Source organism: Podarcis muralis, chromosome 15 (genome assembly GCF_964188315.1).
Source record: "Podarcis muralis chromosome 15, rPodMur119.hap1.1, whole genome shotgun sequence".
Lineage (NCBI taxonomy): Eukaryota > Metazoa > Chordata > Lepidosauria > Squamata > Lacertidae > Podarcis > Podarcis muralis.
Window position 1 is genome coordinate 18,337,718 of NC_135669.1, and position 21,468 is coordinate 18,359,185.

The 21,468-nt window shown below is 44.2% G+C and overlaps 1 protein-coding gene across 2 annotated transcripts; it reads left to right on the top strand.

Annotated features, from left to right (window-relative positions):
* The first annotated feature begins 7,075 nt into the window (after positions 1-7,075).
* Positions 7,076-21,250, top strand: LOC114585864 (NXPE family member 2-like). 2 transcript variants are annotated; one of them, XM_077919868.1, is made up of 6 exons: positions 7,076-7,190; positions 8,122-8,232; positions 9,420-10,198; positions 11,806-11,867; positions 18,967-19,185; positions 20,715-21,250. In XM_077919868.1, exons 2-6 carry the CDS (start codon positions 8,131-8,133, stop codon positions 21,248-21,250), a joined length of 1,698 nt encoding a protein of 565 aa, XP_077775994.1. In that variant the 5' UTR covers positions 7,076-7,190; positions 8,122-8,130. The 2 variants fall into 2 exon arrangements, with proteins under 2 accessions (XP_077775994.1, XP_028564578.2); XM_028708745.2 differs by lacking the exons at positions 7,076-7,190; positions 18,967-19,185; positions 20,715-21,250 and adding exons at positions 12,493-12,714; positions 13,651-14,254 and having other exon boundaries at positions 8,126-8,232.
* The last annotated feature ends 218 nt before the right edge of the window (positions 21,251-21,468 follow it).

Sequence of the window (21,468 nt, forward strand, 5' to 3'; positions counted from 1 at the left end):
AGATGTTTCCTTTCCCAGCTGTAAATCTGTACTTAAATGTGTGTGTCTCTTTGGTAGTACAAATCTTGCTGTGAGATCTTGTTGTGAACCCTATATTTTGGAGGGTTGGACTAGATGACCCCAGGGTCCCTTTCAACTCTCCCAATTTGTGGCTGTGTGGAAGGACATGTGTCTGCAAGCATTGGAGGGTACTTCTTAAATTCTGGTGAGGTGATGGAGTTGAAATTCAACCTAGCTTTGCTCTTTAGTTTTAAAAGGTGAGAGGTGAAGCCCAACTGGTAATATCAAGCATTTGAGTGATTACAATGTTTATCATTTTGTCTACTATTTAAAAATCAGACTTAAAAGTCTACTCAAAAGTTTAAGCACATACAAATGAATAATCAAGTAGAATTAGCCTTGACCATTCCTGTAAATAAAGGGCAGAAAATAATAATATTAATAATAATAATAATAATAATTTTTTGTCTGCAAATGGTAAGGCTGAAATGACTGAGAATGTTAAAAATCCTATGAATTCTGACCCTCTGGCCATTTTCCCCATATATAACGGCGTGGCATTGTTCCGCGAATAGCCAGAGGGATATTAGCCCTTTCCTGTACATAAAGGAAGCAGTCTCTTTTGCTTGGGCTAAAATAGCTAGTTTTTGTGAATACGTAAAATGCTGAGTTTCTCTTTTTTGTTTAAAAATCTAACCCTATTTTTAAAATCTACTCCATACCCTTCCCTTCCCTTATTCAAATGGTAATTTAGCCAAAGGATGCAACATTTTCAATAGTATAAAAGGTTTGCTGAGACATGAACTCTGCACATGCACAGAGGCTAGATCAGCTAGAGAGAGAGAGAGAGAGAGAGAGAGAGAGAGAGAGAGGAAGGGGGGAACTGTAAGGGGGGAGAGGAGGTTTCTTCCAAATGTAAAAGAAAACTTGGAACCATTGAGGGAAATCACCCTTAATCTGTCTTTGCTCCAGAGGCTACTTAAGACAAAAGGCTTTAAAAAAAAACAAAAACAAAAAAACTAGCCCATCAAAAGTCAAGAGCTTTCCAGGTTCCAAATCTTAACATGCCAAATTCTTTTCACAGGTAAATATCAAAGCATCCCCCCCCCTCGATGAGAATTTTAGGAACAGCATTTCCTCACAGGCTTCTCACATGAAATAATTTTCCCTTTTAACAGGATATGTGAACCCCGATAACAAAGTGTTTGTCCCTTTTTTCCCCTCCCACAGCAACTTTCTTTCTGTTCTGTGAAACAAGTCTGAATCCCTGCTATATTAGTGACTTCCATCTCTTTGTGGCTTTGACACTTTTTAAAGTTACAAATAATCTGTTTTCACTTATTTAATCCGTTTCTCCATGATATCTATGAAGTTAATCGAAGCACAACCAAACATTGTTTCTGGAATGGTACTTGTTTACCTTTGGCCTGAGCATCCCTTATTAATTCTGTCATTTTGGCTAGTGCAAGGTACTTGCACAACTTTAAATTGCCATTCATTTTTCTTGGTATTAACTCATTTCCCAGTATTCCACTATTAACATTACAGCTGATGTTGTCACATCATTTAGGATGTTAAAATGCCAAAACAGATTACTTCAGGTTACTTCAAGTTTCTTATTAATTGTGTGTCTTAGCATTTATTTATTTTTGGTTCCTCATAGGTCATTTTGTATCTGTGTGTTCTACTTTGGGGACATGTTCATCACATGTTGAAAGTCAGTTTCATGAAGTTCTTTTATCAGATAGCACATGGTGAATTTAAAGTTTTTTCCCCATGGTTTTCCCATTTTTTCAGTCTAGTAGTAATCTGCGTGGTTTTGATAATATATTTAATAATAATTCTTTTCTAAATCTGATGTCTTTGTGTCAAGTTTGTTTTCATCTGACTGGTAATCTAATTTTTTGCTTTCTTTGTATTTTTTAACCTTTGTATTTTTTACAGTTCTCTTTCTATACATGTGGAGTAATTTTTATTTTATAATATGAAAAGAACAACAACAACAACAACTAAGTGAAGGAAAGCAAACAAACTTAGCAGATAATAACAGTAATTATGTGGAAATGTGATAATAATATTGAAATGAATAAAATGCTTAATGTGCTAAGATTGTTATTATTTGCAGCTTCCCATGGAAACTGGAGGACATCCTTTTTGCCTTTTGCCCCTTCCTTGTCTAACTGTGTCTTTAAGTCTCCCCAAAAAAACCCTGCCTCCTTACAGGATATCACTTCTACAGATGTGCAATGATGAAAAGCAGCAACAACCCCTCAGTTCTTCGCCATCACAAGACCTGCAACACCAGAGTTTTCAAAGTGGCCACAGCTATCTCTTTAAAATGATATAGACTGATGGGGAGTGGGGCTGACAAAGGGGGGAGGACTTGAATTGCAAGGACATTTTCCCACTTTTGAACCTTAAGACTGTGCTCCAGGATTCAAAAGATACATGTGTAAAATATCACAATTGTGTCAAGATATGCAACTGATATTTAATTAGTTTTTTTTTTGTATTATGTGTTATTATGTAAGAATGTTGAAATGTGTCTGACAGTGTGATTTCCACAAAGGGGGGCAATTTTTGTGTGTAATTGTTTTTATGTTTAATGTCTTATTGCTTACACACCAATGGAGAATTCTCATGCATTTTATACTTTCTAATAGCTCACACTATTGTGTAGTCCAATGTTTAGCTCAATTTATAACCACATTTCATTGTTCCACCTGGCACTCTGCCAACTTTCCCTATCCATTTTAAAATGTGTTAAACCTCGTTTTGCCAAGGACAAGCTTCTGGATCCATAAAACACCAGGTACATGAAGGTGCAAATGCTTTGGTTTAGCAGGAATGATCCCTTATAGAGTTAAATTGACTTATTTGGACAAAGTGCCCTTTTAAGAATGGTTTTCTTTTAACAGATTGGTTTGAAGAGTTGAGAACCATGGGGCAAGATAAATTAAAATTGGACTCAGTTTGAATTGGGCAAGTGTATCCAGGCTGCAATTAGCTTTTTGGTCCTTTAAGTGCAAGTGAGCAACTTCCATGAGTGCAAGACCACAGCCTATAATAAAATCCCATAGCTAAAGGCCAAGGCAAAGGCATCTCCCTCACGAGATGCCCAAACCTGTGCCAGCTATGGTGAATGCCAGGCGACATGGTTAATTGAAAGCCCTGAGGGGATTCAACAGACAGGATGTGTTGCTGTAGCACTGTCGGTGTGAGACCACAGAAGAGCTACCTTGACACCTGAGAAACACACAAAAATGGCGGGGGGGAAGCAAACTGCACTTTTCAGTCATTAGTGGACCTTCCTGCTAAATGTAAAGCATAGACCACTATTGAGAAAAGATTTCTTCCAAGGTGCTAGAATACCACAAGTAACTGAGCAACAAAATATTAATTTACGTGATATCCTATGTCTAACTATGTGCACTGTTACACCATTATATTTCTATGCAAATATCCTTAAAGTAGCTTGATATCCAAGTCCCTTTCAGGTTCACATGGACACACACATCTGGGACGGAGAATACCAGGTTATTATTTACCACCTTAAATTGTGCGGAGAAAAGGATTGCAAAGTAGCCACCCTTGCAATCTTATCTCCGAAGGGGGGAACTGTAGCAGGAACCCCCCCACCCCAATCATTCTGTTTGCACAAACTTCACACACACTCACACTCACACACTACATACGCCACATTTCTGTTATAAATTCATAGAAAATCAACCATACATTGGATTTGCACTGTTCCATTTTTATTTTACTCCATATGACAAGAACTAACTAAAGGGGAGGGGGGTTTGACCCTGGTCAGCCATAATCCCTTCACTGTCTCAGCACATCTGCAGGAGTCCTGCCCAGATGATCCCAGACAGAAGACAATCAAAATCACAAAGAACTTGCATATGGGAGTGGATTCAGCATGGACTGAAACAAAGGACAATGATCAGATCTTCCCTCAGGGGGCAGGAAACTGCAAACTCCCCTTTGTCTCCTGGAAGTGACTCATGGGGAGGGGGGAAAGGAGGAACCAGCCAGGTGACAAGATACTCAGGTTACCACCAACTCCTCCCTCAACCCCTCCTTTCTGTAATATATGCATGATGTTTCTGGGGGTGGGCTTGACCTAGAGGAGGGGAATTTCAAAAGTTTTTATAAGACCTGGCACACTATTTTTCTGGGTCTTTCCTCTCTCCTGCAAGTGAGGGGAACACCCTGATGCATCAGTTCAATAAAGGCCAAGCCTACAGGCTGCTGTTTTGCTCCAAGTTATCCTGGTTGGTGTCTTTGTTTTTGTCCAAGAGAGCCCTCGGATTTTTCCGTTAACAATTCTTAATTGCCTGCATAAGCCTGGCAGAATAGGGGGGGGGGGAATTAGTAGGCATTTAAAAGTTGAAACAGAAGGCACCTGCTGAATATCTATTGGCAGAGTATTTCACAAGCAGGGCCAATAACACTAAAGGCTCAGTTCCTTGTTGTCAAATGAGCCTTGCCCACTTGGGAAACGACCAACGACGCGCCTCCTGAGTATGATCTCCGTGATCAACCTGGGATATAAGGTTCTAGGAGATCCCTGAGGTATCCTGGACCTAAGTTGTTCAGGGCTTTGTAAATTAATAAAAATTCAGAGGATAACATCACAGATGTCTGAAGCATCAAACTTGGGAGCGTTCTGTGAAGGATAGGGCATGAAGTAGGGAGAGCAGAGAATTCCAGCGAAAAGAGAAATGGGAATGGAAGTTGCCAGTGTTCACTTCTTTGCCCCATATCTGCAACATAAATCAATCCAGAGAATACAAGCAGTATTCAGTGTCGTCGTTGCTTTCAGTCCACAAATGATACGTAAGAGATTGTGTCATTGTCCCCGCATTTGTATTGCATTTCATTTGCATTGAAATGATAATATAATGACAAGATAAATTTATGTAATTAATGATGTGACTTAGGACATGAGTAGCATCATTTTGCCATAAAGAACAGAGAGTTGATTTTTGCCAGAAGATGAACTGCAGCTGCATGGAGGAAGTGCTGCATGCGATGAATACAGGGCAGAATGGGAAACAATGCTTTCTTACTTCCATAGTATGGAGAGAGAGAGAGAGAGAGAGAGAGAGAGAGAGAGAGAGAGAGAGAGAGCTGAGAATCATAGAACTGTATACTTGGAGACACCATGGGTCATCTAGTCCAACCCCCTGCAATGCAGGAATCTCAGCTAAAGATTCCCTTGCAGGTGGTCATCCAACCTCTGCATGGAAACCTCCAATAACAGTCCACCACCTTCAGAGGGAGTCCGTTCCATTGCTCCAATAAAAGTCCACCACCTTCAGAGGGAGTCCGTTCCATTGCTCCAATAAAAGTCCACCACCTTCAGAGGGAGTCCGTTCCATTGCTCTTAGCATCAGAAAGGTCTTCCTCATGTTTAGTCAGAGTCTCTTTTCTTGCAATTTGAATCCAATTGGTTCTGGTCCTATCCTCTGGAACAGAAGAGAACAAGCTTGCTCCATCTTCCATGTGCCAACCCTTCAGGTCATTGAAGATAGCCATCATATCACCTCTTGGTCTTCTCCAGGCTAAGCAGACCCAGCTCCCTCAACCATCTCTCGTATGGCATGGTTTCCAGGACTTCTGTCATCTTGGTTTCCCTCTTCTGCACCAGTTTGTCAATACAGTGGTACCTCCGGTTGCGAATGGGATCTGTTCTGGAGGTCCGGCCACATCCTAAGGAATTCGCAACTGGAGGACCACTTCTGCGCCGCCTTTTTGTTTAATAAGACTTTTCCTGTTTGTTTGATCAACTCTTGTCTGAGGCACTAAGTTTTCCCTCATGCAGGTCCCACACACGAAAGCCTGTGGTAAATTTTAAAACTGTGCAATGGGCATACAGTGAGTTGTGTGTGCTATATTTAATTGGGGGGGCAGTTAGTAGGGTGAGTCCACCACACTATTAATTGGTGGTAAGCGGTGGATACACTACAGATACTTTTAATATAAGACTAATTAAAGCCATTTTTAAAATCTACAAACATTGAAAAAGCATTAGGAACATTATAGACACACGTAAAACAGCCACATACCCTCTCAGTTAATAGTTTTCAGGGATGTCAGGGACAGTATATTTCTGTCATCAAGTTCCTTAGTGAATAGGAACATTTCTAAGTCAATCCAGAAAGATAATTATGAGGGAGGCAGACACATCTCACTAAGGAGGGCATCCCATAAACAAGGAACCACCACCAAGAAATCCTAGGTCAGCATCATATCTCCCACATGCAATAAGAGTGCATCTTCATAACCCACTGCCAAAAAAAAACAACCCCTACCTGCCCTCCCCAAATACCAGGTAAATGGTGATTAATAGAATGACAGTACTGCAATTGTGTGCAAAAAATAAAATAAAAAATCCACTAAAGAACAAGAACATGCCTGACTTTTTGACATAAGAAAAATGATGGAAACTCGCAGTGGAAAATGCAGGATAACAACCACATGACGTTGATTTTTTATATTGTTTATTATTGATTTATTAATCACTTTCTATACAACCGTCTCAAGGTGATGTACAGTACAATAAAAACAATTAAATACAATAAGTACCTTTAGAACAAAGCTGAAACCATTCCGAATCGACACTCATGACAAAGACCCATTTTTCCAGCTAGGAAAGCCTGTCAGAACAAAAATGTGCAATTGTTTCAGAAAGTGCAGATAGTGTGCTCCTGTCATAGCTCAACAGGAAGGCTATTCCACAGAACAGGGACAGGTTACTGCAGAACAGGCTTCGGAGATCCATGGAACTTGCAGGAGACGCTCTCCCACAGACGTAACTTCCCAACAAATTCTGTGAAAACGAATAAGCACCATTGCTCAATATACACTCCAGCTGGAAGTGATCTTAGTTTCTGAGAATCTGAGTTAGCTGAGTCATGTTTCCAGGAGCACGGCTGACTCCACTTTATCAAGCTTGAACGTATTGAATTAGCCGAACATTGCAAACACACCAAAAGTCTACAGTGTTCTCTCACCCAAAGCTGGGTGTAGCGGGATAGAGAAGGATAGATCACAAAATTGCAGAGTTGGAAGGTACCCAGGGGCCTCTAGTCTCTCCCCTCCATCAGGCAAGGCCTCCTTCCACCTGCCTTGCTCTACCCACTAGTCTCTGCTTCTCAATGTGCATTGTATTATTTTAGGTACTGTGGCTTGCCATTGTTTTACTGATTTTAGTTTAGATGTTATTTATTGTAACTGTTGAGTGGATTTCTGTTTAACTTTTATATGTTGATATTATTATACGCTATTCTAATGATTGTTGAATGTTACTTTTTTGATGTAGGTTGCCTATTTAAAAGTTATGTTTTATTATCACATTTTTGTATTGCATTAGATTGTTATAAGATGTACATTTTTTGTTTCTTCAGCTTGTAAACCGCCTTGAGTATTGTAAGATAGAAAGACAGTACAGTGGTACCTCAGGTTACATAGGCTTCAGGTTACAGACTCCGCTAACCCAGAAATAGTGCTTCAGGTTAAGAACTTTGATTCAGGATGAGAACAGAAATCGTGCTCTGGCGGTGTAGCAGCAGCAGGAGGCCCCATTAGCTAAAGTGGTGCTTCAGGTTAAGAACGGACCTCCGGAATGAATTAAGTACTTAACCCAAGGTACCACTGTATACAAATTAAAAATGATGATGATGATCTAGTCTAACCCTTGCAAAGCAGGAAATCACAGATAAGTGATTAGCGGTTCCTTTTCCAACAGTTACTATTCCCTCTTGCGGGTCATCCAAAGGTCTGGGTTATGCTGCAACCAGTCCCAAGGAAGCCCCCAAAATTTGAGGTTTCCTTCTCCTTGCTGTCTTTTGCCAGCTGGACTTGGGCTCCTGACCAAGTGACCTGTTGCTTTGCTGCCAAACACTAACTCAGCAACCACCCCTTTCCTCCCGAAATGAAGTGCACGCTTCCTGGGCTTAGGACAGCTTGTGGAAGCATTCCCTTGAAACTGTTTCACTTGGCAGCTTCATCCGCAGGGCTTGCTTTGCTTACTCGCCCCACAACTATATGCAAGGAGGATTTCACGAGATCTGAGGCACCTTAGTGAGTGTGTTCTCCATTTCCCTGCAGGCAATCCTCATGATGTTCTTCATCACTATCAGCAGGAAAGGATTCCTTCTGACATTGGGCTTGGCAGGCTTCCTCATCCTGAGCTATACTCTGTACAGGAGGGTGTTCAAGGTAAGGGAAGGGGGTGTAAGTTGCAGACAGAGCATTTTCTGTGTGTGAAAGAAATCCTATGTTCATAACAACAACAACAACAGCAGCAGCAGCAGCAGCAGCAGCAACAACAACAACAAAAACAACAACAACAACAACTTTATTATTTGTACCCCACCCATTTGAGTGGGTTGCCCCAGCCACTCTAGGCAGCTTCCAACATATATAAGAACATAAGAAAACATTAAAAATTTCCCTCTAGGGGGCTGCCTTCAAATGCCTTGTAAAGGTTATATAGTTATCTCCTTGACATCTGATGGGAGGGTATTCCACAGGGAGAGCACCACTGCTGAGAAGGCCCTCTTCCTGGTTCCCTGTAACCTCACTTCTCACAGCGAGGGAACTGCCAGGAGGCCCTCAGAGCTGGACCTCAGTGTGGAGGCTGAATGGTGGGGGTGGAGACGCTCCTTCAGGTATACTAGGTCGAGGCCATTTAGGGCTTTAAAGGTCAGCACCAACACTTTGAATTATGCTTGGAAATGTACTGGGAGACAATGTTGGTCTTTCAGGACCGGTGTTATATGGTTTCAGCGGCTACTCCCAATCACCAGTCTAGCTGCCGCATTCTGGATTTGTTGCAGTTTCTGAGTCGCCTTCAAAGATAGCCCCACATAGAGCGGATAGCAGTAGTCCAAGTGGGAGATAACCAGAACATGCACCACTCTGGTGAGATAGTCCGCGGGAAGGTAGGGTCTCAGCCTGCATACCAGGTGGAGCTGGTAGACAGCTGCCCTGGACACAGAACTGACCTGTGCCTCCATGGACAGCTGTGAGTTCAAAATGGCTCCCAGGCTGCACTTGGTCATTCAGGGGCACAATTACCCCATTCAGGACCAGGGAGTCACTTGTTCAGCCCCCAACCTCACAAGCGGCAGAGCTGGGAAGAGCTTCTCCTTGCTGCTGGTCAGAGGGAAGGGGAGATGAACCAAGGGTCTTATTTGGAATCTGACATCTTTGTATGAAGGGCACTTTGTTCCTAGATACCCCAGCTCATATATGCCCTGTTGATATTACAGAGGACCCAGTGTGTGTGTGTGTGTGTGTGTGTGTGAGAGAGAGAGAGAGAGAGAGAGAGAGAGAGAGAGAGAGAGAGAGAGAATCTGAATTCTGTTTCCTTATCATTTGCCTTCTCTTGTTTCTCTTTAAAGATCACTCTCTTTGGAGATCACATGAAGGAACCAGAGGATTTTCAAGATGCTTTGGAAACAAATGAAGACTTTTGCCTTGGATTCATGGGGAATAGGATTTGTCAGACAGAGAATGCAGCCCAGTGCAGGACTAGGGTGCAACGGTGGAAAAAAGAGCAGGAGGTGAAGGAAATCCTTACAAAACTGGACCAGATAATGCCCAGCATCACTTTCACAGATATAATGACCACCACAAGTGCCAGGAACAGCAAGGCCACCATATTAAACCAAAAGGGTTCTTATTGCATTGGAGATCCCTTGATAGTTCGACTGGATTTGTACAACCACTTGGGTAAGCGAAAGGAATATGGAGGAGACTTCTTACGAGCAAGGATCTACTCTTCAAGTCTTAGGGCTGGAGCTTCTGGGCACATCACAGACTATAAAAATGGGACATATCTGGTCAATTTCACTTTATTTTGGGAGGGTGATGTCAGAGTGTCCATCTTGCTCATCCACCCCAGCGAAGGAGTTTCAGCACTGTGGGCTGCAAGGAAAAAAGGCTACGACAAAATAGCTTTTACAGGCACATTTTTAAATGGAACATCACGTGTCTGCACCAAATGTGGTTTTGTCATAGAGACAAACGCGGAACTGTGCGAGTATCTGGATGAACGAGACCAAGAAGCCTTCTACTGCGTACAACCAAAGAATGTGCCCTGTGAAGCATTTGTTCTCCTGACGACTGACAACAAGCCCATCACCTACCTCACATCCTTGGAGCAGAGCCTTTTTAGGAGGTGTTTGCAATTCTATATCAGACCTATAGCTTAGACAGCAACACACTGGTTGTGAATGTGGGAAGATTTATTAGAACTCATTTGGCAGCTGAATATAAATATTGGTGGAAAAGGGGTAGGTCGGTCCCTTTTGTGAGGACCTTGGAGCAGTCTGGGAATCACAGAGGTAGAAGTCCAAACAAAACTGGGAGAGAAACCTAGAAGCTTTATCACATCTCGCTACACGAGTCATCTGCACCATTAACTTCTCTCTCTCCAGATGTTGTTGGACTCCAACTCCCATCAGTCCCAGCTACCATGACCAATGGGATGATGTGAATTGGAGCCCACCAACATCTGGAGAGCTACAGTTTCTATTTCCCACACCTGGGTTAAAAGGTAAAGGTAAAGGACCCCTGACAGTTAAGTCCAGTCGCAGACGGCTTTGGGGTTGCGGCGCTCATCTCACTTTACTGGTCGAGTGAGCCGGCGTTTGTCTGCAGACAGTTTTTCCGGGTCATGTGGCCAGCATGACTAAGCCACTTCTGATGCAACCACAGCAGTGCACAGAAACGCCATTTACTTTCCCGCTGGAGTGGTACCTATTTATCTACTTGCACTTTTCTTTTTTCTTTTTTTGGCATGCTTTCAAACTGCTAGATTGGCAGGAACTGGGACCGAGCAATGGGAGCTCACCCCGTCGCAGGGATTTGAACTGCTGACCTTCTGATCGGCAAGCCCAAGAGGCTCAGTGGTTCAGATCACAGTGCCTCCCACGTCCCTTCACACCTGAGTTAGAGACCCTCAAATATAGTGTGGAACAGAACCATTTCCAGAAAAGAAGCTACACAGTATTTGGGATCTGCCAGGGCCAATCTGGCTTTCAACAACTGCAAAATGCTACAAGTTCGCCAAGGGGTCCTTTGGCTGTTTCAACCCCCCTTCCCCATAAATTTGCTTGCAATTATTTCATTCTTATGCAAGTGCCCTTGCCAGATTTCCTGCAGCAGTCTCCTCCAGAAGATGGTCTTATTTCTTATACCTAGCAATAGGTACCCAGTGCTGGCCCAAGATGCTTTGCTGTCTGATGTATGAGACAAGACCACCCCTCTCCCTCCATAACCTGCAGAAGCCAACCAGACTCGCCCTTGAATGGTGGCAATGGGACAGAGTCCTCCATCATACCCAAGGACACTTTTTGCCAGCATGATCCCAACACATGCGTGACGCACGTGTACGGTAAAGGGACCCCTGACTATTAGGTCCAGTCGTGGCCGACTCTGGGGTTGCGGCACTCATCTCGCTTTATTGGCCGAGGGAGCCGACGTACAGCTTCCAGGTCATGTGGCCAGCATCACTTAGCCGCTTCTGGCGAACCAGAGCAGTGCACAGAAACGCCTTTTACCTTCCCACCGGAGTGGTACCTATTTATCTACTTGCACTTTGACGTGCTTTCAAACTGCTAGGTTAGCAGGAGCAGGGACTGAGCAACAGGAGCTCACTCCGTCGTGGGGATTCGAACTGCCAAACTTCTGCCCTGTGGCGCATGTGTAGAGAAGGTCAAATAGAGGCAAAGAAGCATTCTTATTTCCTATGCACTCATTTGCCATTCTCTTCTGTCTTTGAAGGGACAGCATCGGGATCGAGATACCACAGAGTTTTGGGGAGATTCGTGTCCTATCCTGTAACAGTAAGTTGTCTTTTTAACCAACACGGGTTTCTTTGATGAATGGTGCACAGCTTAGCACCAGTTGTAGTGACACTTTGCCACCAGATCTGATGTAAACTCGCCCCATTCCTCAGAACTATTTCTTTCAAGCATGCTAAACACTTTTGGAGAGATTGCTGCTCAGTGGCAGAGGATTGGCTTTGCATGCAGAAGGTCCCAGATTCAATTTGTGCTTCATGTCCAGATAGAACCAGGGAAAACTCCAGTATGAAATTCTGGAAAGCTGCTACCAGCTAGTTTAGGCAATAAGGGCGTAGATGGACCAATAGTCTGACTCGGAAGACTCTGGGCTGTATTTAGTGCTAGTGTTACTCAGAGTAGACCCATCGAAGTCCTATCTGCAGTGCATCTAAAAAGAACAAGGCTTTGGAGGAAGAGGGAAATCCACAGGAGTCCCTAATCTAAGCAGTATCTCAGAACTCAGTCTCTCACATAGTTCTTCAATGATATTGAATGGTCCTTTGGAACTCAAACTGGTGGTGACCATATTCCAAAGATGCTTAAATCCCATATAAGGAAACTGAAGCTCCAGAAACCCAGCTCTCTCCATGTTCACCACCAAATATCCCTCATCTGTTTCTGTTAGGAAGTGCGACGATGATGGCAAGAGACAAATGCACAATTGGGATGAGCTTGCCCGTTCCCAGCGGCTATGTCTTGCAGGAGGTTTGGCACCCACAGCTTTGCTCCGTATCTGATTTTAGCACTCTGGATCGAATCCAGGAATGCCTGAAGAAGAAGAAGATTTATCTCATGGGGGATTCAACGTTAAGGCAATGGATCTATTACCTTACTGAAAAGGTGGCAAGTACGTTCTCCTGGTATGCGGGTTGCCTTCAGATTTGCTCTGAGCACCCTTCACTTTTGGCTTCAGCTTTGCATCCCATTCCCATTCACATACACATTGGTTGCAGTTGGTAATTTACAGCATGCAATTAATGGATAGCTCAGTTTATTAGCGCATGATAACGCCATGGTTGCAGGTTTTATCCCTGTATGGGACAACTGCATTTTCCTGCATTGCAGAGGGTTGGACTAGAATTCAGGCATGGCCAAACTTGGGCCTCCAGCTGTTTTGGGACTACAATTCCCATCACCCCGTCCACTAGGTCCTGTTAGCTAGGGATGATGGGAGTTGTAGTCCCAAAACAGCCGGAGGGCCAAGTTTGGCCATGTCTGGCCTAGATGATCCTCAGGGTCCCTTCCAACTCTACGATTCTATGAAGTTGTGGCCAACTTTTAAACCCTCCCCATGGACTTGATCTGCAGAGTCCAGAGCCCACATGCTCTTTCTCTGGTACACATTAAACACAGACTTAGCTACAATGAATGAAGAAGACTAAAAGTGCTCTCCCCATTGAGGATCCAAAACTGCCATTAAAAGCTGGGTCCACATCAATGCTACCAAGTAACACCACTTTTCAAATACAGTGGTACCTCGGGTTACATACACTTCAGGTTACAGACTCTGCTAACCCAGAAATAGCGCTTCAGGTTAAGAACTTTGCTTCAGGATGAGAACAGAAATCATGCTTTGGTGGCGCAGCGGCAGTGGGAGGCCCCATTAGCTAAAGTGGTGCTTCAGGTTAAGAACAGTTTCAGGTTAAGAACGGACCTCCAGAACGAATTAAGTATTTAACCTGAGGTACCACTGTAGTAGGATGCCTGATTCCCTTTTTTAGGTGCAAGAGCTGGTTGACCCCCTTTCCCTCTTTCAAACTCTCTTCCTTTTATTGTTTGCTAGCATTGAAGCTCTTTGATCGCCACAGTGCTGGGCCATTCAAAACGCACATAGTTTTGGATCTGGAGAGGAGCACTTTCATTCAGTGGAAAAGACACGGGAACCCTTTTGTCTCTAGGAAACTTTTCTCCGTAAAGGACGGCAATTACATCACCAATGAAATTGACAGGCTGGCTGGGGACAAAGACACGGTCATTGCCATCACTCTGGGCCAGCACTTCCGCCCTTTCCCTATGGATCTTTTTGTGAGGAGGCTGCTTAACATCCGCCGAGCCATCCACCGCCTACTTCTGAGAAGCCCAGAAACAAGAGTCATCATCAGGACAGAGAACACCCGGGAGATGGACACAGACATGGAGCGGTTGGGTGATGTCAATGGCTACCCCCAAAACCTTGCTGTAATGGACATCTTCCAAGGTCTCAATGTTGGTTTCATAGATGCCTGGGACATGAACATTGCTTACGCCATTTATGACGTCCATCCACCTGACCATGTGATCTGGAACCAAATCATTATGTTTTTAACATACATCTGTTAGTTTAGGGAAGAGAGGGTTGGAGACAGAGACAGTACAAAGTTCCAGTCTATCAGGAAACTTAATGGGGATGGGGGAAGGCGGTCACACTGATTTATATCCCTAAGTCCTCTTGACATTTGATCACTTGGAGAGCGAATATCAGTTCAGGTCTGGGTGTGAAGAAGTCAATCAAACTTACTAAGCACTTAGGTCCAAGGATGGGTTGGTACCCCAAACATCCTCTGTCTACCCCCACAACAACAAAAATCCCACAATATTCACAGATTCATCCCATGTCTGGAACAGAAATCAATCCAGTGACTGCAACTGCTATTTGCTGTTGCTTCCAGTCAACAAATGATACAAAATTTGATGAGAAAGTAAAGCTGGTTTTGTCTGCTTCTGAGCAACTGACCATTGGCCTTGCTGGATGGGACTAATGGAAGTTGCAGTGCAGCAACATCTGCTAAGGCACTAGGTCTTGTAGCCTTATTGGATTTCACCGATTGGGTCTGCGTTGCTCCGGGGCAGGAGGAAGGAAGTCAAATGACACCGAGGTTGGTTCAAAGAAAGAGTTTATTCTGCTCTCCGGATAGCAGAAGGCACTTGCATGGTGAGTCCACAGCAAGTCCAAAGAAATCAGAGATTACATGCAGTATATATATCCTCCAGGCACCCTCTCCCTCCTTCCCCAGGAATCCAACCACGTCAGCCTATGTACGCAGGTTGACATCACATATGTTCTTGCTCTGGTATTCTTAACCATAAAAGGGTATTCCTTCCTGTACTTCTGACCATAAAAGCATCTTCCACTTCCTACTCTTATCTTGGAGGAAGAGGTCGTCATCTCCAAGAACACGCTCTGGCGTTGTTCCTGGACTTAGGTCTGTGCGTCTTTTGTGGTCAGGACATAAGATAAGGCACAGACGTGTCTTCTCTGTTCTACTGGTACAGTCAGGGTCATCCCTTGCCGCAGCTGATAAAGGAGAGAGTTTGTTTATACAGCTGTGTCCTTGTTACGCATTTGCTCAACAGCTCAAGTTTTATGCATTTTAGAGTGCTCTCTTGCAGAAACAAGAAAAGGGTTGAGTCAGTTTTAAACTGACTGCACAGAAACCCATTCCTTCAGTCTGAGGAAAGCTGCCTGGAGCAGGGGTACCAACTCACCCTCAGTATTGTGGGTGCCCACCAATGCAACATGGTCATGTCACATCACACACACGCCTGCACATAGTGAGTGTGATGTCACACGCACCATGTACAGGTGTGTCTCTGTGTGTGATGTTGCTTGCCCGCATTTCGGTGGCAGCGGCGGCTTCTCTTCCTCCTCCTCCTCCTCCTCCTCCCTGCAGCCAGCAAGGCACTCTTTTCCACAGGGAGGAGCTCTGATGTCCAGGCCTGCTCCCTCAGAAAAAGGTGCTTCACTGGCTGGCTGCAGAGGACAGAGCTGAACTACTTCTCTCCCAGAGGCAGCACAGCTGCCGCCTGCCAGCTTTTCTCACTGACTTTGTGGGTACCATGCACCCACAATTATATTTTTGTGGGTGCCCAAACACCCACGGCCCCCTGGAGTCAAAGAGAAGTGTTTAACTTGCAGCAGGTGCATAACTCACTGAGAAAGCATCTGTTAACACGTGACATGCTTAGCCCCATAGAACAATTGCACTATAAATATTTTTCCGGAGTGCTGTGAACTTGCCTTGCTATAATAATAATAATAATAATAATAATAATAATAATAAAATTAATTTGTACCCCGCCCATCTGGCTGCTTCCACTGTGGGCGGCTTCCAACAAAGATGAAAAATACATTAAAATGTCACACATTAAAAACTTTCCTAAACTAAGGTTACCAGATTTTTTTTCAATGAATCTGGGGACACTTTTCAACTTCAATGGATTTTGTATGGGGACTGATTTGTAAATCCAGGGACTGTCCCTGGGAAACGAGGACGTCTGGTAACCTTACCCTAAACAGGGCTGCCTTCAGATGTCTTCTAAATGACAGGTAGTTGTTTATTTCCTTAACATCTGATGGGATGGCATTCCACAGGGTGGGCGCCACTACTGAGAAGGCCCTCTGCCTGGTTCACTGTAACCTCACTTTTTGCAGTGAGGGAACTACCAGAAGGCCCTCGGCGCTGGACCTCAGTGTCTGGGCAGACCTCAGTGTCTGGGGGTGGAGACGCTCCTTCGGGTATACAGGACTGAGGCCATTTAGGGCTTTAGAGGTCAGCACCAACACTTTGAATTGTGCTTGGAAACATACTGGGAGCCAATGTAGGTCTTTCAGGACCGGTGTTACATGGTCTTGTATGTTATACAAACATAGCCTTGTGACAGCATTGTATCTCTCAGATTTGACACCCTCCATTTCAACTGTGCAAGAGATCCTCTCCCTCCCTCCCTACCCCACACAGTTGTGCAAGCATCGCCCCTTACAAAATCTGGATAGTGGGCAATTGCTTCAAGAAGGAGACCATTTCATGTTTATCAAAGGAGCACCTCTCACTTTCAGTGTGCTTTCTCTGTGCTTCATCTCCATCTCCTTCACTTTCACAAGCATTTCACCAATTAGTTGTGACATTGCATGTGATCACACAAATACTGCTATTGGACCCCTGAAAACAAAAGTTGATGGGATGCTACAGCCAATCACATAAGGCAGGATAGAGAGGAAGAAGGAAGGGAAATGAAGTCAGTGAAAAAAGGTGCTAGCAAAGGATGCTAATCATCTTGTGCAGCTGCACTACAAGGTGCCAATTTCTAGGCAGATACCAAAATGTGAGATTCCCTGGCATTGCCCAACCTGGTAGCAGTGGTGAACATCTAAAGTTAGATGTTCTAGAGCTGAAGGCTCCTTGGAATTCCGAAGATGGGGATGGTGGTGGAAAATATGCAGAGGTCTTCATTTTGGAATTTACTTTCACAGTCTGCATCTGTACTAGAATTGTTTTTGGGTGTTTTAACTGTTAAGTCATTTGGGCTCCCTTGGGAGGAAAAATGGGATATAAATTTAAAAGAATTATAATACTGCAGAGCTGAGCCCTGCCATTGGAAAGCAAGAGTGCTCCTGAGTCAAATGTCAGATCTTTAAATAAAAAAAACAACCCAATGGTTAACTTTCTAGCATGTTAGAATTGTGAAATGTTTTGGAATTGTATTGCGAGACAAGGTTGTGCTGAGTATAGACAGCTGTTGGAATTAAATAGGGAGAGTAAAACTGCAAAGAAATTTCTGTTGCTCAAGGAAATAAAAACAAGGGATAAGTGAACTGAAGTCTTTTTCTTTTTTCCTTTAGTACCAAATAAGTGATGCTTTCACACAGACTTACCTGGTTCCTATAAAAATCCATAGAGGGAAATGTTCAACTTAGGCTGGATCTACACAGTCCTGTTTAGCATTATTAGAACAATATTAGATACGTTGTTCTAAAACGTCACAGGGCATACTTGTAAACTAAAGTGTTTTTTACCTTTTTTGTTCAAAATGCTGTCTCACTACTGCTGGTTGCTCTGTAGCACCCTTTGTGTCTCATTTTAATATCGCATTGTGAACGTTAAAAGTCCTGTTTCCATATGCGTTATCAAAACTATTCCTTAACCCTTCCTTAAAGTTAAAAACCGTGTGTAGATCTGCCCTCAGAAACATGTGTTGAAGGAAAAGAAACAAGGGTTGATAAGAAGCAGCTGAGCACTCTGTCCTTCTACACCTCTGCAGGAAGCCAAGGTCTGCAGGGCTTAGACACCCACACCCACCCACAAGCTTCTCTTGCACAGGTAGTTTTACAAGTTATGAGCTGCAGAAAGGCCCAGGTCCAATTCCTGGCATCTCCAGGTAGAGCTGGGAGACAGTCCTTGCCTGGAACCCAGGAGAGCTGCTGCCAGTCAGTGTATGCAATACTGAGCTAGAATGACCATGGCCTGTCTCAGTAGAAGACATCTTCCTATGTTGCAGCAGGCTCCCCCTGTTGATTGGCTTTAGAAATAACAATTTGGGGAATTTTTCTTTTTCCATAGATTGTGGTACATAGATCGGGTTACAGACGCTTCAGGTTACAGACTCCGCTAACCCAGAAATAGTACCTCGAGTTAATAACTTTGCTTCAGGATGAGAACAGAAATTGTGCTCTGGTGGCGCGGCGGCAGCAGGAGGCCCCATGAGCTAAAGTGGTGCTTCAAGTTAAGAACAGTTTCAGGTTAAGAATGGACCTCCGGAACGAATTAAGTACTTAACCCGAGGTACCACTGTATGTGGTTTTGATCAAAACCAGGAAGAACAGCTGTTTGATGCTGTTTGCATATAGAGTTTGATGCAACAGCAGAAGCTAGCTTTCGTTAAATGAATACTTGCTTGAAGCACACCTTTAGCTGAAAGGTATTCAGACTTGGCAGAGCACAAGAAAGCTTATGTTTATTAAGGGAAGTACATTCTGGATTGGAAAGAGTTCTCTAGTCCTAGCTAACTAATGAGTTGGAGAAACAAAGGAGCCACACTTGCCCCTTTGTTCTCAGAAGGTAGATCCAAGATCACCTCTCATCTCAAGGTCCAGAGCAAGTGTGAGCAGAGAGGAGGAGGGAATTGAGAACAGGATGCCACCTGAGATGTATTCGCCTAAACTTTAAAGGATGGAGAGAAGTCAGCATAGAGATAAAAGTACAGGGATGCTCTGGGAGTCTGGAGGTCCCTTTCTCTATCCATCTAAACTCCATGGAAACCCCTCTCAGCAAGCTTAATGCACCAAAACCTACCGGCAGATGCAACCATCCACTCAGCTGTTTTTGTTCTCATTGTTTACCAGGGAGCAAGATGGCGCCAAGCCAGAAGTGCACCGTCGGGATGAGCTCCGCATTCCCCATTGGCTTTGTGTGGAAGGACCAGTGGCACCCCGTCTTTTGCAGAACGTCCAGCATGGGGACTGCGGATGAGATTAACACTTGCTTGGAAAAAAAGCGGGTTTATTTCATGGGAGACTCAACGGTGCGGCAATGGCTAGAACATCTGGAAAACACTGTGGACAGTAGGTTCCCTGCAAAGCTGGCAGAGCACCCATCACCATTTGCTCAGACACAGACTCGATGTTGCCGCCTCCTGTTACTCCAGATCCTTCCCAGGAACAGCTCCTGCCAGCAGGCAGATGCTGTCTCTCACAAATATTGGTTTTCCATTCTCCATTATTTATTGCATTTATTTCCCACCTTTTTCCTCCAAGGGGCTTGAGGCATGCAGAGTTATTCCCCTCCTCATTTAATCCCCCACAACAACCCTGTGAGGTAGTGAATGGCCTAACGTCACCTAGGGAGCTTCAGGATTTGAACCCTGGTCTCACAGGTCCTAACCCAGGCTTCCTCAACCTCGGCCCTCCAGATGTTTTGAGACTACAATTCCCATCATCCCTGACTACTGGCCCTGCCAGCTAGGGATCATGGGAGTTGTAGGCCAAAAACATCAGGAGGGCTGAGGTTGAGAAAGCCTGCACCAGTAAAGTACCACTGGCTCTTTGAGGAAAGCGGTTCTACAGATTTGGGGCTGCTGCTTTGTGACTGCTTGTCACAGAGTTGGTTCATGCCTGGAAAGAACAATGCCCAAACTTGGAGTCAATGGGACCTAGGCAGGGAAGAGTTCCCCAGCTAATGAGAAATCCAGGCTGGAAGCAAATATAGGCTTAGATAATCCTTATAACCTTACAGTGGGGACAAATTAACACTTAACAGATTTTCCAAGGTGGTTCAAGCCTCTGTGGAATTGAATGGTTGTTCCCGAAGGTCCAGTACCCCCATTTTTGGAATACTGAGAGTAATAATGCAAAGGTGCCCTGGAATCACCCATCATGCAAGAGCCGAGTGAGTCATTTGGGGGCAAGGCAAGACTAGTGACAACACATTTTGGAATTATGCTCAATTTAAGGACTTCAGGTGAGATTTAACATGTGCTCCAAAGGAAAGCAATTATGTCTCATGGGAAATCTCACACAGATGATGAGCAGCTTGTTCCTCACTAGGTGAAAAGGCAGCAAAAATTTGTGGGGAACCTTAGCCCCTTTAGATGTTGCTGAACTATAATTCCCATCACCCACAGAAGACTTAGTCAATAGCCAGGAATGATGGAAATTGTAGTTCAGAAACATCTGGAGGATTGAAAGTTTCTCACACCCAACGTAACAAGGCAGACTAGGCAGTTAGCGGGCTTTGTGTTAGTCGAGATACTTTCCATGAGGCCTTCAGCTCACCAACCACAGCCATCTGCCTCAAGCATCCATCTGCTGTTAATCCGGGGGTGGCTACTCTGTGGCCTTCCAGATGTTAGACTTCAATTCCCATCATCTTTGGCTACTGCCCATACTGAATAGGGCTTCTGGGAGTTGAAAGTCCAGCATTAATCCTTACAGATCATGGCTGTTATTTTTTCATTATCAAAAATGTCTTGGCACATGAGAACAGCTCTCCATGACAAAATGGCACCCACTCACCTGTGGTAAACGGTTGTGCATATGGCTTTAACTCCCTAGTATCAACTTGCACTGATCCTATGTCTTTATTTTGTTGCTAGCCCTAAAACCTTTTGACACCTATGGGACTGGAAAGCTCTGGAATCTGCTTTCTATTGACACGGCCAGGAACATCCAAGTCCAATGGAAAAAACATGGCCACCCCATCATTACGGTCCACGAATATACCACAAAAGACCACAGCTATGTCGCTCGAGAGATTGACAACGTGGCAGGCGACGGAGACACGGTGGTTGTCATCTCCTTGGGCCAGCACTTCCGTCCCTTCCCCATCAAGCTCTTCATTCAAAGGATGATCAACATCCGGGGAGCCATCCAGCGCCTTCTCCTGAGAAGCCCAGATACAAAGGTCATCATCAAAGCAGAGAACACCCGGGAGATAGACATCGACCAGGAGAGATTTGGTGACTTCCATGGCTTTGCCCAATACCTTGCACTAAGGGACATTTTTCGGGATCTAAAAGTGGGTTTTGTTGACGCCTGGAACATGACGGTTGCCTATGGCACAAGCAACGTCCACCCAGCAGATCATGTGATTATGAATCAAATTAATATGCTTTTAACTTACATCTGTTAAAACCTACATCTATAAAACATCATCAATTAAAAACTTCCCTTCTAAAAATCAAATAGATGCTTATCTGTTTGACTTCTGATGGGTGTGTGCCACTACTGAGGAGGTGAATAGATGCATCATATTGAAGTCTTGGGCATGGCTAAAAATTGTCTCCTTGGATTCTGACCTAAGTGCCTATACCAGATGCCTACACCAAGGTGCCTGCAAACTTTTAAGCC